The 19,329-nt window shown below is 44.4% G+C and overlaps 1 protein-coding gene across 1 annotated transcript in view; it reads left to right on the forward strand.

Moving 5' to 3' along the window:
• Positions 1-19,329, forward strand: part of LAMA1 (laminin subunit alpha 1) — a gene marked incomplete at its 5' end in the record, with an annotated part of 155,412 nt that overhangs the window by 128,397 nt on the left and 7,686 nt on the right. Inside the window, 7 exons of the mRNA XM_081253245.1 lie at positions 318-432; positions 628-798; positions 3,529-3,680; positions 4,384-4,569; positions 14,176-14,311; positions 15,613-15,725; positions 18,959-19,148. Of these exons, the coding sequence (XP_081109371.1) occupies positions 318-432; positions 628-798; positions 3,529-3,680; positions 4,384-4,569; positions 14,176-14,311; positions 15,613-15,725; positions 18,959-19,148 (1,063 nt within the window). The remainder of the gene's footprint in view (positions 1-317; positions 433-627; positions 799-3,528; positions 3,681-4,383; positions 4,570-14,175; positions 14,312-15,612; positions 15,726-18,958; positions 19,149-19,329) is intronic.

Raw genomic sequence — 19,329 nt, forward strand, 5'->3', positions numbered from 1 at the left:
CTCTGTTTTAGTGAGTACATCTAAATGGTAATGACTATAATAGTTTCCCTTAAAATATTAAGCATGCTTTTATCTAGGTAGCCATCTAGGTAATCAGCCTCACTAAATTCAATCCCTTTCTTTAGTCCTCAGGAGAGTACATGTTTGACCTGAATTCTCACCATCAATAGTCTTGTTAGAGGGAGACCTAGACATTTATGAGAATGACACATGGAAAGAGATCTTTCTTATTTGTAGGTCCATTTTTATTTCTTCTTTCAGAACTGGAGTTATAGAATCCAATTTTGTTGCTGTTGTTCCCTTGCCCTTCCCTACAGGAAAGGTGTCACCAGCAAAAGATACGTGGGCTGTATCAAAAACCTGGAAATATCCAGATCGACCTTTGATTTACTCAGAAATTCCTACGGAGTGACAAAAGGCTGTATACTGGAGGTGGGAAGCGTTTTATTAATATTGGGATGAGTTTCTATAAATGCCCACTGATTTACTAACATAATAAGGCAACAGGATCTAAACCAGGGGTGTGAACAGAAAAGACGTGGTGGGGAAGACGGCAGCAGCCTCCAGGGTGGGAGGTTCAGCATGCGGGCGGGCCTCACGGTGCTTTCTCCTCTCCTTTGTGACCAGCCTGTCCGAAGCGTTAGCTTCTTGAGAGGCGGCTACGTTGAATTGCCACCCAAGTCCTTGTCACCAGATTCGGGATTGTTGGCAACATTTGCCACCAGGAACAGAAGCGGCATCATCCTGGCTGCCCTGGGCCAGCATGGGGAGAAGCAAGGTCACCGGCAGGCCCACAGGGTGAGTGGCTCAAAGGCTCTCAAGCCAGAAGCTCAGGAAGGAGATGACTTCAGGAAGCACTGGATGGAAGATGACTTAGTCATAACATGTATTCTACAACATGTGCGCCTGGTTGTTAATGGGTGTGCGTTTTTAATAAGTAAACGTGATTATTGCTGAATGTCTTTCCCTTACGAATCAGTGGTCTCTTTGTGTTGCATAATCCATCTTCCTCGTCTAGCCGTTGAGAAGAAAGATCCTTGCTGTCTACCTAGGATTCGTGATATTTACCTTTCCCCTGCTCAAACTTTATATATTATGTAATTTGAAGAGATTCACAGAATGCTAATGTATTGTATTAATGAAGTAGAAGCCATGCAGCTACAATTTAGAGTACTGTTGTCTACTGTGCAAGGTATTTGAAAGACATTGTTGTATAATTATTACAGCCACACTTCAGGGTGAATGCTGCTTCCTATATTTTGCTGAGGGAGAAATGGATTCAGAGAGCCTGGCTAACCCGCACAAGATCACACAGCCGTTATTTCAGAGCCTGACCTGGAACACCAGTCTGTAGACCCCAGATCCCTCACAAGATACTGAGCGAAGGTCTGACAGGGACAGATTGGTTTATGGGCTCCACCAATCTTTTCTCCTTTTTTTTAAGTTGAGATGAAATTTACATAAAATAAAAGTAACCATTTTTAGGTGAAACAGTCAGTGGCACTTAGTGCTTTCATACTGTTGTGAGGCCACTTTCTCTATCTAGTTCCAAAACATCTTCATCACCCAAAAGAGAAGCCTATGCCTGTTAAGCAGTCACTCCCCATTCCCCCCTCCCCCAACCCTGGCAACCACCAATCTTCTTTCTGTATCTATGAATGAGTTTACCTATTCTGTATATTTCATATAAGTGGACTCATATGAGTGGTATTTTGTCTTTCACTTAGCATGCTTTCGAGGTCCATCCACATTGTAGCATGTATCAGCACGTCCTTCTTTTTCATGGCTGAATATTATCCCACTGTATACATAGCATAATTTATGAGTTCATTGATGGACGTTTGGGGTTGTTTCTACCTTTTGACTATTGTGAATAATGCTGCTATGAACATCTGCATACAAGTGTTTGTTAGAGTACCTGTTTTCAATTCTTTTGGGTATATACCTATGGGTGGAGTTGCTGGGTCATATGGGAATTCTATGTTTAACTTCTTGAGGAACTATCAAACTGTTTTTCTCCACCAATCTTAATAGGACCTCTTGTAAATCAAAATTTGCTACTAAGTCAGGAAAAAGGAACAGTGTCATCCAGTGCTGGCAAGACCTTGTGAAACACTCCCATTCCAGTTCTGCTGGTGGACCTCTCTCAATGTGGCAAGAGTGTTAAGAGCTTTAAACATTTTCAAACCTTCAACTCTTTAATCCCACCTTTAGAAATCTTAGAAAAATTTCACAGGCAAAAGAAAAAAAAACCAGTTAAATGTTCATTACGTATGGTAATAAAAAGTTAGAAACTACCTACATTTTTAAAAAAGGAATAGATCCCACGGTGAGATTTCACCTCACACCTCTGAGAATGGCAACCATCAAAAAAGATAAGAGATAACAAACAAGTGCTGGTGAGGATGTGGAAAAAAGGGAACCCTTGTGCACTGCTAGTGGGAATGTATAATATATTGGTACAGCCACTATGGAAAACAGTATGGGGCTTTCTCAAAAAATTAAAAACCGAACTCCCATATGATCCAGCAATTCCACTTCTGGGTATATATTTGAAGGAAATGAAATCACTACCTTGAAGAGATATCTATACCCTCTTGTTCATTGCAACATTATTTACTATAGTCAAGACATGGAAACAAACTGAGTGTCTATCAGTAGACACATGGATAAAGATGTGGTGTGTGTATATGTATACATATATATCAATATCTGTCTATTTATTTATTTATTTATACAGTGGAATATTATTCAGCCATAAAATAGGAGGAAGTCCTACCATTGAAAACAACATGCATGAACCTTGAGGGCATTAGGTTAAATGAAATAGGTCAAACAGAGAAAGACAAATACTGTATGATCTCATTTATATGTGGAATCTTAAAAAAACAAACTCATAGAGACAGAACAGATTGGTGGTTACCAGAGGTAGGGGCAGGAGAGAAGTGGATGAAGGGGGTCAAAGGTATGAACTTCCAGTTGTAAGATAAGTTCTGGGGATGTGATGTACAGCATGGTGACTATAGTCACAATATCATATTGCATATTTGAAAGTTGCTAAGAGAGTAGATCTTAAAAGTTCTCACTACAAGAACAAATTTTGTAACTATATGAGGTGATCATTTTACAGTATATTCAAATATCCAATGGTTGTGTTGTATACCTAGGACTAACACAATGGTATATGTCAATTATATCTCAGTAAAATGGGAAAGGGAGAAACAGATCAATGACTTACAATGTAACTGTTTGTTAGTACATAATGTAGCAATAAATAATAAGTATGAAGACTGTAGAAATGGAAATCTTTGATATGGTTAGTGATAATAGCATAATGCAGAATGTAAATTATGTCAGCAGAGGTTAGAAAGCAATATACAAAGTATAAAATAATTGTGTTAGATGGTGATATTCTTAAGGAACTGCTTCCTTGGTGCCAATACTCCCACATTACCTTCATAAGATGATAATTCTTTAAATCCTATAGTAATGTCTTTTCTATGGGAATTCTCTGTGTGACCTTCCCAGCCCTTCTTTTCCATCATGCTAATTGAAGGCCACATTGAAGTGCATGTTAATCCTGGGGATGGAATCAGCCTGAGAAGAGCTCTCCTGCATGCTCCCACGGGCACATACGGCGACGGTCAACAGCATTCCATCTCCTTGATGAGGACCGGGAGGTATTTGCGTCACCTTATGAAGGTTCCCCAGTAGGAAGCCTGTATGCAGTGAAATGATTGGGATAATTAGTATGATGTCATTCAGAGTCTTTATAATTCCAAAATAATTCTAGAAGCTTGATAGAATACCTCTTTGGAAAACAATTTCATCTGCTTTGTAATAAGATATTTGCAGAATTTTCATAATTGAACAACCTTAAACCTGCCCTTTTCTGGGGCCCGGCATAAATTGTCTTTACACTGGAATAATTCTGTGTCAAATAGTGTTACAGTGTTAGTAAATTCTAATAGTGAATGGTAAAATAGCAAATAGTGACATAGTAAATAGTAAAGTGTAAACAGTGAAATAGTAAACGGTGTCACATCAACATTTCTATATAATTTCTCTCCAAAACTGTAGACCAAAAGTTTTTAAAAAACACTGCACATTTTGTCACAGGTAAAGAAGTAAAAGATACTCTCCAAAAAGCAATTGAACTGAATAATATTTAATCACATTCCATTCATTTTTGGAGAATGTTTAGCTGTAAGTTTTAATATTCAAGATTCACTTTTTTATTCACACACATGTTAAATGTCATGTTAAAATGTATCTTCAAGGAACTTTTATAATTCAGTAAGAACTTGCTGGAATTATATATTAAAATGGACAGTTATGTTTCATTATATTTTAAAACCTTTATTTTCTCCTTTAACCTTTTAGAATGATCACTGTCCAACTGGATGAGACAGCTCCTGTGGAAATGAAACTGGGCCCATCAGCAGAAAGCAGGACAATAAGTGTGTCCAACCTGTACATAGGTGGTGTTCCAGAGGGCGAGGGGACACCCATGCTCAAGATGAGAAGCTCATTCCATGGCTGTATCCAAAACCTGATCTTTAACATGGAGTAAGTGTGACTGTGCTCTCAGCATGATTTTGCACTTCCTGATCTTTTAATGCCCAGTACTGACACTAATCTACAACCTAATTTTGCTGTTTGAGATGGCCCCAAATTCTACAGGTTCCCGAATAACAAGTGAATCCCGTGTTCTATAAAGTCCCCCAAATGGATTTATTAGACTAGAATGATGGAAAAATCTGGTCATCATGCATGAGAAAAAAAGAACCACTAAACATTAGTTCCATAGTACTGTCAACACACAGCAGAGGTCAAATACATTTTGGCATGCTTTTTTTTTTAATATCTTTATTGGACTATAATTGCTTTACAATGGTGTGTTAGTTTCTGCTATATAACAAAGTGAATCAGCTATACATATACATATATCCCCATATCTCCACCCTCTTGCGTCTCCCTCCCACCCTCCCTATCCCACCCCTCTAGGTGGTCACAAAGCACCGAGCTGATCTCCCTGTGCTGTGTGGCTGCTTCCCACTAACTAGCTATTTTACATCTAGTAGTGTATATATTTCAATGCCACTCTCTCACTTTGTCCCAGCTTACCCTTCCCCCTCCCCATATCCTCAAGTCCATTCTCTACGTCTGTGTCTTTATTGCTGTCCTGCCCCTAGGTTCTTCAGAACCATTTTTTTTTAAGATTCCATATATATGTGTTAGCATATGATATTTGTTTTTCTCTTTCTGACTTACTTCACGCTGTATGACAGACTCTAGGTGCATCCACCTCACTACAAATAGCTCAATTTTGTATCTTTTTATGGCTGAGTAATATTCCATTGTATATATATGCCATATCTTCTTTATCCATTCATCTGTCGATGGACACTTAGGTTGCTTCCATGTCCTGGCTCTTGTAAATAGAGCTGCAATGAACATTGGGGTGCATGACTCCTTTTGAATTATGGTTTTCTCAGGGTATATGCCCAGTAGTGGGATTGCTGGGTGGTATGGTAGTTCTATTTTTAGTTTTTTAAGGAACCTCCATACTATTCTCCATAGTGGCTGTATCAGTTTACATTCCCAGCAACAGTGCAAGAGGGTTCCCTTTTCTCCACACCCTCTCCAACATTTATTGTTTGTAGATTTTTTGATGGTGGCTATTCTGACTGGTGTGAGGTGATACCTCATTGTAGTTTTGATTTGCATTTCTCTAATGATTAGTGATGTTGAGCGTCCTTTCATGTGTTTGTTGGCAATCTGTATATCTTCTTTGGAGAAATGTCTGTTTAGGTCTTCTGCCCATTTGTGGATTGGGTTGTTTGTTTTTTTGATATTGAGCTGCATGTGCTGCTTGTAAACTTTGGAGATTAATCCTTTGTCAGTTGCTTCATTTGCAAATGTTTTCTCCCATTCTGAGAGTTGTCTTTTCATCTTGTTTATGTTTTCCTTTGCTGTGCAAAAGCTTTTTAGTTTCATTAGGTCCCATTTGTTTATTTTTGTTTTTATTTCCATTTCTCTAGGAAGTGGGTCAAAAAGGATCTTGCTGTGATTTATGTCATAGAGCGTTCTGCCTATGTTTTCCTCTAAGAGTTTTATAGTGTCCGGTCTTACATTTAGGTCTTTAATCAATTTTGAGTTTATTTTCGTGTATGGTGTTAGGGAGTGTTCTAATTTCATTCTTTTACATGTAGCTGTCCAGTTTTCCCAGCACCACTTACTGAAGAGGCTGTCTTTTCTCCATTGTATATTCTTGCCTCCTTTATCAAAAATAAGGTGACCATAGGTGCAGGGGTTTATCTCTGGGCTTTCTATCCTTTCTATCCATTGGTCTATATATCAGTTTTTCTGCCAGTACCATACTCTATTGATTACTGTACCTATGTAGTATAGTCTGAAGTCTGGGAGCCTGATTCCTCCAGCTCCGTTTTTCTTTCCCAAGATTGCTTTGGCTATTTGGGGTCTTTTGTGTTTCCATACAAATTGTGTAATTTTTTGTTCTAGTTCTGTGAAAAAATCCATTGGTAGTTTGATAGGGATTGCATTGAATCTGTAGATTGCTTTGGGTAGTATAGTCATTTTCACAATGTTGATTCTACCAATCCAGGAGCATGGTATATCTCTCCATTTGTTTGTATCATCTTTAATTTCTTTCATCAGTGTCTTATACTTTTCTGCATACAGGTCTTTTGTCTCCTTAGGTAGGTTTATTCCTAGGTATTTTATTCTTTTTGTTGCAGTGGTAAATGGGAGTGTTTCCTTAATTTCTCTTTCAGATTTTTCATCATTAGTGTATAGGAATGCAAGAGATTTCTGTGCATTAATTTTGTATCCTGGTACTTTAGCAAATTCATTGATCTAGTAGTTTCTGGTAGCATCTTTAGGATTCTCTATGTATAGTATTATGTCATCTGCAAACAGTGACAGCTTTACTTCTTCTTTTCCAGTTTGGATTCCTTTTATTTCTTTTTCTTTTCTGATGGCTGTGGCTAAAACTTCCAAAACTATGTTGAATAATAGTGGTGAGAGGGGACATCCTTGTCTTGTTCCCAATCTTAAAGGAAATGCTTTGTTTTTCACCATTGAGAACGATGTTGGCTGTGGGTTTGTCATATATGGCCTTTATTATGTTGAGGTAAGTTCCCTCTATGCCTACTTTCTGGAGGGTTTTTATCATAAATTGGTGTTGAATTTTGTCAAAAGCTTTTTCTGCATCTATTGACATGATCATATCGTTTTTCTCCTTCAATTTGTTAATATGGTTTATCACATTGATTGACTTGCGTATACTGAAGAATCCTTCCATTCCTGGGATAAACCCCACTTGATCATGGTGTATGATCCTTTTAATGTTGGATTCTGTTTGCTAGTATTTTGTTGAGGATTTTTGCATCTTTGTTCATCAGTGATATTGGTTTTCTTTCTTTGTGACATCTTTGTCTGGTTTTGGTATCAGGGTGATGATGGCCTTGTAGAATGAGTCTGGGAGTGTTCCTCCCTCTGCTATATTTTGGAAGAGTTTGAGAAGGATAGGTGTTAGCTCTTCTCTAAATGTTTGATAGAATTCACCTGTGAAGCCATCTGGTCCTGGGCTTTTTGTTGGAAGATTTTTTTTTTTTTTTCGGTACGCAGGCCTCTGACTGTTGCGGCCTCTCCCCTTGCAGAGCACAGGCTCCGGACTCGCAGGCTCAGCAGCCATGGCTCACGGGCCCAGCTGCTCCGCGGCATGTGGGATCCTCCCGGACCGGGGCACGAACCCATGTCCCCTGCATCGGCAGGCAGACTCTCAACCACTGCGCCACCAGGGAAGCCCCTGTTGGAAGATTTTTAATCACAGTCTCAATTTCAGTGCTTGTGATTGGTGTGTTTATATTTTCTATTTCTTCCTGGTTCAGTCTCAGAAGGTTGTGCTTTTCTAAGAATTTGTCCATTTCTTCCAGGTTGTCCATTTTATTGGCATATAGTTGCTTGTAGTAATCTCTCATGATATTTTGTATTTCTGCAGTGTCAGTTGTTACTTCTCCTTTTTCATTTCTAATTCTATTGATTTGAGTCTTCTCCCTTTTTTTCTTGATGAGTCTGGCTAATGGTTTATCAATTTTGTTTATCTTCTCAAAGAACCAGCTTTTAGTTTTATTGATCTTTGCTATTGTTTGCTTCATTCCTTTCTCATTTATTTCTGATCTAATCTTTATGATTTCTTTCCTTCTGCTAACTTTGGGGGGTTTTTTGTTCTTCTTTCTCTAATTGCTTTAGGTGTAAGGTTAGCTTGTTTATTTGAGATGTTTCTTGTTTCTTGAGGTAGGATTGTATTGCTGTAAACTTCCCCCTTAGAACTGCTTTTGCTGCATGCCATAGGTTTTGGGTTGTCGTGTTTTCACTGTCATTTTTTTCTAGGTATTTTTTGATTTCCTCTTTGATCTCTTCAGTGACCTCTTGGTTATTTAGTAGTGTATTGTTTAGCCTCCATGTTTCTGTATTTTTTACAGATTTTTTTCCTGTAATTGATATCTAGTCTCATAGCGTTGTGGTCGGAAAAGATACTTGATACGATTTCAATTTTCTTAAATTTACCAAGGCTTGATTTGTGACCCAAGATATGATCTGTCCTGGAGAATGTTCCATGAGCACTTGAGAAGAAAGTGTATTCTGTTGCTTTTGGATGGAATGTCCTATAAATATCAATTAAGTCCATCTTGTTTAATGTATCATTTAAAGCTTGTGTTTCCTTATTTATTTTCATTTTGGATGATCTGTCCATTTGTGAAAGTGGGGTGTTAAAGTCCCCTACTATGATTGTGTTACTGTTGATTTCCCCTTTTATGGCTGTTAGTATTTGCCTTATGTATTGAGGTGCTCCTATGTTGGGTGCATAAATATTTACAATTGTTATATCTTCTTCTTGGATTGATCCCTTGATCATTATGTAGTGTCCTTCTTTGTCTCTTGTAATAGTGTTTATTTTAAAGTCCATTTTGTCTGATATGAGAATTGCTACTCCAGTTTCTTTTGATTTCCATTTGCATGGAATATCTTTTTACATCCCCTTACTTTCAGTCTGTATGTGTCCCTAGGTCTGAAATGGGTCTCTTGTAGACAGCATATATACAGGTCTTGTTTTTGTATCTATGCAGCCAGTCTGTGTCTTTTGGCTGGAGCATTTAATCCATTTACAATTAAGGTAATTATCGATATTTATGTTCCTATTACCATTTTCTTAATTGTTTTGGGTTTGTTATTGTAGGTCCTTTCCTCCTCTTGTGTTTCCTGCCTAGAGAAGTTCCTTTAGCATTTGCTGTAAAGCTGGTTTGGTGGTGCTGAATTCTCTTAGTTTTTGCTTGTCTGTAAAGGTTTTAATTCTCCATCGAATCTGAATGAGATCCTTGCTAGGTAGAGTAATCTTGGTTGTAGGTTTTTCCCTTTCATCACTTTAAATATGTCCTGCCACTCCCTTTTGGCTTGCAGAGATTCTGCTGAAAGATCAGCTCTTAACCTTAGGGGGACTCCCTTGTATGTTATTTGTTGTTTTTCCCTTGCTGCTTATAATATTTTTTCTTTGTATTTAAGTTTTGATAGTTTGATTAATATGTGTCTTGGCATGTTTCTCCTTGGATTTATCCTGTATGGGACTCTCTGTGATTCCTGCACTTGATTAACTATTTCCTTTCCCATATTAGGGAAGTTTTCCACTATAATCTCTTCAAATATTTTCTCAGTCCCTTTCTTTATCTCTTCTTCTTCTTGGACCCCTATAATTCAAATGTTGGTGCATTTAATGTTGTCCCAGAGTTCTCTGAGACTGTCCTCAATTCTTTTCATTCTTGTTTCCTTATTCTGCTCTGTGGTAGTTATTTCCACTATTTATCTTCCAGGTCACTTATCCATTCTTCTGCCTCAGTTATTCTGCAATTGATTTCTTCTGGAGAATTTTTAATTTCATTTATTGCATTGTTCATCATTGTTTGTTTGCTCTTTAGTTCTTCTAGGTCCTTGCTAAACGTTTCTTGTATTTTCTCCATTCTGTTTCCAAGATTCTGGATCATCTTTACTATCATTACTCTGAATTCTATTTCCCCTTCATTTGTTTGGTCTGGTGGGTTTTTACCTTGCTCCTTCATCTGCTGTGTGCTTCTCTGTCTTCTCATTTTGCTTACCTTACTGTGTTTGGGGTCTCCTTTTCGCAGGCTGCAGGTTTTGTAGTTCCCATTGTTTTTGGCGTCTGCCCGCAGTGGCTAAGGTTGGTTCAGTGGGTTGTGTAGGCTTCCTGGTGGAGGGGACTGGTGCCTGTGTTGTGGTGGATGAGGCTGGATCTTGTCTTTCTGGTGGGCAGGACTGTGTCCAGTGGTGTGTTTTGGGGTGTCTGTGACCTTATTAAGATTTTAGGCAGCCTCACTGCTAATGGGTGAGGTTGTGTTCCTGTCTTGCTAGTTGTTTGGCATAGTGTGTCCAGCACTGTAGCTTGCTGGTCGTTGAGTGCAGCTGGGTTTTAGCGTTGAGATGGAAATCTCTGGGAGAGCTTTCACCATTTGATATTACGTGGAGCCGGGAGGTGTCTGGTGGACCAATGTCCTGAACTCAGCTCTCCCTCCTCAGAGGCACAGGCCTGACATGTGGCCAGAGCACCAAGACCCTGTTAGCCCCATGGCTCAGAAAAAAAGGGAGAAAAAAAGAAAGACACAAAGAATAAAGTTAAGTTGTTAAAATAAAAATTTTTTAAATTATTAAAAATAAAAAAATTAAAAAGTAGTAAAAGAAAAGAAAGAAAGAAAGAAAGAAAGAAAGGAAGAAAGAAGAGAGCAACCAAACCAAAAAACAAATCCACCAATGACAGCAATTGCTAAAAACTAAAAAAAAAATAAAAACAGAATGTACAGACAGAACCTTAGGACAAATGGTAAAAGCAAAGCTATACAGACAAAATCACACAAAGAAGCATACACATACACACTCACAAAAAGAGAAAAAGGAGGGCTTCTGGTGGCACAGTGGTTGAGAGTCCGCCTGCCAATGTAGGGGAACCTGCCCTGGTCTGGGAAGATCCCACATGCTGCAGAGCGACTTGGCCCGTGAGCCATGGCCGCTGAGCCTGCATGTCCGGAGCCTGTGCTCTGCAACGGGAGAGGCCACAACAGTGAGAGGGCCGTGTACCACAAAAAAAAAAAAAAAAAGAAAAAGAAAAAGGAAAATATATATATATATAAAAAGAAGAGAGCAACCAAATCAATAAACAAATCTACTAATGATAATAAACTCTAATTACCAAACTAAGATAAACATAAAACCAGAAACAAATTAGATGCAGGAAGCAAACTCAAGTCTACAGTTGCTCCCAAAGTCCACCACCTCAATTTTGGGATGATTTGTTGTCTATTCAGGTATTCCCAAGATGCAGGGTACATCAAGTTGATTGTGGAGATCTAATCCACTGCTCCTGAGACTGCTGGGAGAGATCTCCCTTTCTCTTCTTTGTTCGCACAACTCCTGGGGTTCAGCTTTGGATTTAGCCCCGCCTCTGCGTGTAGGTCGCCTGAGGGTGTCAGTTCCCCGCCCAGACAGGATGGGGTTAAAGGAGCAGCTGATTCGGGGTCTCTGGCTCACTCAGGCTGGGGGGAGGGAGGGGTACGGATGCGGGGCGAGCCTGCGGCGGCAGAGGCCAGCGTGACGTTGCAACAGCCTGAGGTGCGCCGTGTGTTCTCCCGGGGAAGTTGTCCCTGGATCACAGGACCCTGGCAGTGGTGGGCCGCACAGGCTCCCGGGAGGGGCGGTGGGGAGAGTGACCTGTGCTCGCACACAGGCTTCTTGGTGGCTGCAGCAGCAGCCTTAGCATTTCATACCCATCTCTGGTGTCCGTGCTGATAGCCGCGGCTCACGCCCATCTGTGAAGCTCGTTTAGGCGGAACTCTGAATCCCCTCTCTTCGCACACCCTGAAACAATGGTCTCTTGCCTCTTAGGCAGGCCCAGAGTTTTTCCCAGACTCCCTCCCGGCCAGCCGTGGTGCACTAGCCCCCTTCAGGCTGTGTTCACGCTGCCAACCCTAGTCCTCTCTCTGGGATCCGACCTCTGATGCCTGAGCCTCAGCTCCCAGCCCCCACCCATCCCGGCGGGTAAGCAGACAAGCCTCTCGGGCTGGTGAGTGCTGGTCGGCACCGATCCTCTGTGAAGGAATCTCTCTGCTTTGCCCTCCGCACCCCTGTTGCTGCACTCTCCTCCGTGGCTCCGAAGCTTCCCTACCGCCACCCGCCGTCTCCGCCCGCGAAGGGGCTTCTAGTGTGTGGAAACCTTTCCTCCTTCACGGCTCCCTCCCACCGGTGCAGGTCCCGTCCCTATCCTTTATCTCTGTTTTTTCTTTTTTCTTTTGCCCTACCCAGGTACGTGGGGAGTTTCTTGCCTTTTGGGAGGTCTGAGGTCTTCTGCCAGCGTTCAGTAGGTGTTCTGTAGGAGTTGCTCCACATGTAGATGTATTTCTGATGTATTTGTGGGGAGGAAGGTGATCTCCGTGTCTTACTATTCTGCCATCTTGAAGGTCTCCTGGCATGCATTTTTGAGAATGTAGAGATTTTATGATACAAGCTTCCTGCTGTCTTGAGCTCATTGCTTTAAAGGACCCTTTACTGCTGGGCTACTTGCAACTTCAGATTATTAGTGGCTCCTCCTAGAACAATTACTGTCTGATTAAGAACTGGAAGTCTCTGCTCCCACGTGGAACTGACCATAAGGAAGGGAATTATATGTGCCCACAGGCATTTATTTCCTGTTCACTGCCCCTCTGGCTGTGGTCAGCATGCTGGGGGACATAAGCTGTGCTCTGTCCTGGGCGGTGGGGGGGGAGAGGGTGGACAGAACCCGCACAGGAGGAAATAAATGTGCCCGAGTGTCAGGAGACTGAAGTTCCCCTCCTTGCTGGGCTGCTGACCTGCTCTGTGACCTTGAGCAAGGACTTGGATCTTTCATGGTGGCAGTGTCCTCTGTGAAGGAACCTCTTAGGAGCCTTGAAATTTAAAAGAATAAAACGTCGTCTTGGGTTTCAACACAATGATGATGTCAGAACCTTGAGCAGTTATTTGTAACTTGATATATTTATTCACCCAATTGTTTATTAACTAACCAATTAGGCATCTTCTTGTTCCTGAAGGTCATGAGACTGGGAACCTGATAGGGCAGAAACATCTATGTACTACTGTTCACAGCCATGTCCTCAGAAAGTGCCACCAAAGGACATGCAGACAGGGGACATGTTGTAGAGTAAAGGGACATATGACAAGGGTAGTTCACGACTTCCTGGCAAAGGGAAACTGTGAGAAAGAAGCCAGTGTTTCATGGAGGCCGCTGTGCAGCACTGTGGGAGCCACAGCCATCTTCTTGCCCTAAGGCAGCCCAGCCAAGGCTGCAGGAGCAGGTGACAGCATTTGAGCCGACTCCTGAGGGACACTCAGGAACGGCCAGGTAGACACAGGGGGATGGGCTGTGGGGCGGGCGGACAGGGGGCTGCCATTTCAGGCAGAAGAATCAAACACAGTAGATAAGGGAGGTTATGTGGACTTCTAGTCACTGGGGGAGACGGTCCATCTGGTTACTCTAAGAGTATTATATTAATGTTTGTTTGTTTTTAAAAAGTCAGGTTTATTGAGGTATAATTTAAATACAGCAAAATTAACTCTTTTAGGTGCACAGTTTGATGAGCTTTGACAAATACATACAGTTATATAACTACCACACATTTGATTGCCATCACCCCCAAAAAGTTTCCTTGTGCCCCTTTGTAGTCAGTCATCTCCCCCATGCTTAGTCCCTGGCAGCCGCTAATCTCACTTCTGTCTCTATAGTTTTGCCTTTAAGAATTGTAGTGTGTAGGGTTTTTTAAAAAATAATTAATTAATTAATTATTGGCTGCATTGGGTCTTTGTTGCTGCATGCAAGCTTTCTCTAGTGGCAGCAAGTGGGGGCTACTCTTGTATGCGGTGCGTGGGCTTCTCCTTGCGGTGGCTTCTCTTGTTGCGGAGCATGGGATCTAGGCGTACGGGCTTCGGTAGTTGTGGCACACGTATATTAATGTTTTTTAATGGATTTTAAGTGTTCAGTAATCACATGACCTTGGTTCATGGGTTAGTTTGTATTATCTCCATTAATTTTGAAAACACTTTGTTTGTATCTAGACTTTTGGATTTCACTAGTGCCACTGGCTATGAACACGTGGACTTGGACTCCTGCTTGCTCTCAGAACGGCCAAAGCTGGCTCTCCATGGAGAGGACGGCGAACTCCCGCCAGAGCCCCAGCCTTTACCAAGTCCAGTAAGAAGGGCTTTCTTTAATTCTGTGGTTCAGGTCCAGTCAGAAAAAAAGAGCACCACCCAGAGGACATTAAAATGGGGACCTCGTGATAAAGCTGCAGGAGCACACAGGAGCAATGAGCACACAGAGGGAAGAGCCAGGACTGCCCAGGGAGCGAGTCTGAGCAGAGAGTCTCCCAGTGGGCACTGGAGCACAGAGAAGACAGGCCCTGCCAGGGAGGCGGGAAGGAGGGAGAGACATGCGGCTTCTCCCATTCACCCTCCAGCCTCCCAGCACTGCCTTCCATTGGCTGGAGGAACCAGCTGGAAGCCACTTTCCAAAGGAATCTGGGAGAGTTACAGGGTCACCCCTGTGAGAAGCAGGGGGGCAAGCGGGATGGCTCTCTGAGAAAACAGTGTATCAGACATGGCAGTGTCCCGAGCTGCAAGCTCTAATGCTCGGGCACCTCTTTTGGTTGCCACACAGCCAGCTTTGAGGCAGAGGCTTTATAAGGACTCAGTATCACTTTGGATTTAGTCAGAAACATGAAAATAAGTATTTATATAGGCCATCATACGTATCATTGTTGCTTTAAAAAATAAGATTTGATTCATCTAGGATAAGCCTGTTTGACCAAGTATTTTTAACAGCAGCCATTGTCAGTTTTCACTTTTCTTTCCCTCTTCTGATTTCTCTACTTCCTTGGTTGAAAGTTTACACTCTGATTTAGATGGCACAATCACACAAAAGCAGTACCTTGCAAGCAGGGCACATCTTTGAGTTCAGGACAGTTGTCTTGGTAGCATCCGTCCACCGACCTGGAAAACTGAGTCTAAGGCCTCACTTGGTCCAGAGTCAGGGCACCTTCCCCTCCAGCCCAGCTCCTCCTGGCTGCACCTGCTCCTGTCTGGGTGGAACTAGCTCAGCCTGTCACCTGTGGGCACTTACAGCTGCCCGGTGCTTGTGAGGCAGGTGCTCCTGTAACCGCTGACATCCTCAGGCCCTCCCCAGAGCAGGGGTTTCAGGGGCACAGGGACGCAGAGCAAGGCCTTTGCCCCTTAGGCCTGATGTAAATTCATGGGAATTTAGGTGAACTTGAGTGGGGCTGAGGTGAAAAACAAAAGCTCTAATTGCCTTCTCAGATAAAGAAAGGGGTGTGTAGTAAACTGTTCGAAGCAAAGAAGGTAAAATCAGTGCTGTGTGTTTGTGTTGCTGGTGCTCTGACACAATTGCTTCTGAGATGTTTCCCTCATGGAAAAACGCGTCAGTGTTAGTGGGGGTCCTGGTCGTGCGTGGCTGAGAACCGTGTGCGTCTCTTACAGGAATTGTGTGCCGTGGACAGAGCCCCGGAGTACGTCCCCAACGCCCGCCAGTTTGGCCTCGCAGAAGGCAGCCACTTGGTGCTGCCCTTTAATCAGCTGGCTGTCAGAAAGAGGTAGGCATTGCTCTGATGTCCTCATGAGGTATCCTCACTGCTAGATGAATCCAGGACGTATGCTTCAGCAATGGGTCTTTTCTAGAATAAGCTTCTTGTGTTTCACCATGGAGTGTTCAACTTGCCACCATATGGCAGCAGTGAGAAGGCGAAGAGAGGAAGGCAGCCTCTGTGGACCTCAGATGCTTAAACATGGTTAAGTGGGGTTCTGTGGTTTGTCTTTACCCCATCTTGATGATGGCTGGTTGCTGCCTCTCTGTGTGTATGTAGGAAAGCACGTAGGTATCTAAATCCCCCTTCCTTCTGGAATCCCAGGTTCTCTGGATCGGTCATCTGGCCTTTGAACCCCATTCGACAGTAAGCACTCACTAATCTGATGAAGGCATTCACTACCTAAACTTTCACTGTGCCCCCAAATTCCTGGTGCCACACCCACACCCGTCTGCACGTTCCCCCGGCCCTCCCACGTGCCTGTCCCAGGGACCCTTCTCCGTTCGGTGAAGCCGGCTCACATCCCAGGGATCTCATGGCCGAGGACCCACGGTCCTCCCCGCTCTTCCTGTGGCTCAGCCCCGAGGCCCGCACCTTCAGGCCTGCCGTGCTCTGTGCCTCTGCCGTGTCATCTGAGCTCACCGCCCCAGTACACATCTCAGCTCAGTGTCTTCTCTCTGCAGCCCCTGCCGTCGTTCCCCATGAGTTCAGCAGCCGCCCAGCACCTCACCTTTGAGGTCCTCTGGCTTAGGTCTGTCTTTTCGTCCTCCCCTCCGAGCCACCCTCCCCCATGCTCACACCCTTGAGTACTTCCTAAGTACCCACCCCACCTCCACAACCTCTACCTTAAGCATCCTACTAAACCCTCTTCCTCCTCCTTACTTCCGGCTCCAGCAGTCCCTCAACCGCATCAAGACCCCTGAGCCCTCATGCTTTCTCACCATCATCACCCTTTTTCTATCTCCCACAGCACAGTTTACCCCCTTACCCAGACAGGTTTGATGCCTTTATTACAGGTGTTCCTCTGCAAACTCCCTTAACCCTCTCATCTCTTCACTGTGACCCCAGGTAAAGCCCATGCGGGGCCTAATCCACACCAGAACCCAAGCTGGTGGTCAGGGCTGCAGAGATGCATCTCTTTTTCCTACCTGGTTTGACTTTAAAGCTGTGGCCACAGATCTCAGATGGAACCTCCAAACTCCAAACGTATGGGGAGCCAGTATACTTCTTCACATTTTCTATTTTTCATAGCTTCTTTTCTCTCAAAACTCTATGCATCCCCACAGCTCCCTTCATGCCCCAGCTGCTGTCTTGCCTCACTGAGGAGCCCGTCCTCTGTCCACCATCAGAAGGAGCACCCTGCCTCTGTCCCCCCGCCTCTCCCCTGCCACCTGGAGGAAGGGTCCTCGCCTTGCCCACTGGAGCCGTCACCCCTCCTCCCAGGACACGGGCAGCATCCATTTCTCCCTCTTTCATACCTGATCCTGTCAGCACGCAGAATCACCTCCATCACCCCGTCATCAGGGAGACCAAGGAGCAAACACTTGTACCAGAGACTGTCTCGGTATTTTACATACAAACCCCAACTTAGTCCTCATAATTATCCTGTGAGGAGGGTATTATCTTCATTTTATAGACCAGGAAATTGAGGCACCTGCTCAGACTCCCACCCAGATGCTTGTGACCACTGCGCCGACTTCCTCTCTAGGAGTTCCTAACTTTCAAAACAGAAACGCTCCAGTACACTGCACACCCCAGCCCACCCCACTCAATATCCCGGCTCTGCTTCACAGTGGAACGTCTTGGAAGAGTTGCTTTACGTGGCTGGCTGTCTTCCCCCGCCTCCCATTCCCTCCTCTCCCCACCCGGTCGGCCTCGCCTCGCTCCCTGCCAGGTCGTCGGAGCCCTGCTACGGCCACGTCCGTGCGTGGTGGTGCCGCCCCCTCCAGGCGCTCAGCAGCATCAGCGCCCTGGACCCCTCTGCGTCCTTCGAGGCCGCGGCCCCGGCCCCACGCTCCCCTCACCTCCGCCCCGCCCCGCCCGCTGCTCAGTCTCCTCCTCCGGCTCCTCTGCTATCAGAGGGGGCACCGCCCCTCCCGCCTCCCCTCCACGGCGCCTTCTGTGTTCCAGTGGCTGTGAAATGGCATCTATTCACAACAGCACCCACATCGCTAGCTCTGAGCTCCACCTAGAACTCAGGGGCTGTACACCCAACCACCTGGACATCTCCACGTGGATGGAGACAGGCCTCTCAACCTCAGTGCACCCAGAGAGAATTCACCGTCTCCCCGAAACCTGCATGTCTGCAGGTGTCACCACCATTCACCTGGCTGCCCAAGGCCCACACCTAGAGCTTGTTCTTTCCCTTGCTCTCCAAATTCAGTCCCTCAGCAAGTCCTGAGGCTTCTTCGTCCAGAACATTTCATGTATTACTTCACCTCCTCCGCGTCCCCCCCGCCAACCACCCTGGTCTGAGCCCCAACCTGGCCTCTGTGGACTCTGGTACAGCTGCCAGCCTGACACCTGCTGTCACCCTGGCCCCATCTGATCTGCTCTTCGCATCACAGGTTCTTTTTAAGATATAAATCCAGCCATGCCCATCCCCCTTCTTAAAACCCTCCCGTGACTTCCCACTGCACTTACACTGAAATCCGCCATGCTCTCCTTCCCGTCCCCATGTGCCTCAGTGACCCTGTGCTCCCTTCTGTGGGAAGACACCCAGACGAAACCTTCCTCCACCCCTATATGGTGCCATCTCCCACATGGCCCCCTTGGGGATTCCTGGCCGACCACCAGAATCAAACGGTTTGTTTTCACATAGTCTGCACTGTCTGAAAACGAAATGCAGGCCTTTCCTGCGGAGGTTTGTGGGGCTTCCTCCTGTCTTGCATTCAGATCTCAGAAATAACCATCTTTCAGAGTTGCCTGCTCTGACTACTTACTGTAGCCCCCACTTGGGCCTTCACATGACCCAGTTGTAACCCTCTGATATATTTCTGGTATTAGTTTCAGGGGGGAGGGACCTGCCTCAGTTCACTGCTTGACCCTCTGCTCCTAGAACCGTTCCTGGCAGGGGGAGGGACGCGGTAACCATGAGTTGAATGAACGGATAAGTAGATGAAGGGATGAATGACCTGAGATGTTAAATATAAATGTTGAAACACTTATTGGGGTCTCTCTTTGAGGTTAAAGAGTAAAAGTGAAAGCATATTCCTGAGAGCTGAACTCTTGCTTCCCTCCAGGCTCTTGGTCCAGCTAAGTATCCGAACGTTCGCCTCCAGTGGCCTGGTTTACTACATGGCTCATCAGAACCAGGTTGACTACGCCACGCTCCAGCTGCACGGGGGCCGCCTCCACTTCATGTTCGATCTTGGGAAGGGCAGGACAAAAGTCTCACACCCTGCACTGCTCAGTGACGGCCAGTGGCACACGGTACACTCTCAGGAAGCTGTGATCACTCGTTCTGAGTTTTGCTCCACCTGTCCCTAGTGTCCACTCCATTTCACGGTAGTGGGATCATCCCCTTTGATTTCCAGCTTGCTTTCTGTCTGATATCTGCCCCACAGAATGTAAACTCCTTGCGGGCAGGGACCTTTTCTGCTTCTGGAAATAT

This window comes from Mesoplodon bidens (assembly GCF_964165515.1).
Source record: "Mesoplodon bidens genome assembly, chromosome: 13".
Classification (NCBI taxonomy): domain Eukaryota; kingdom Metazoa; phylum Chordata; class Mammalia; order Artiodactyla; family Ziphiidae; genus Mesoplodon; species Mesoplodon bidens.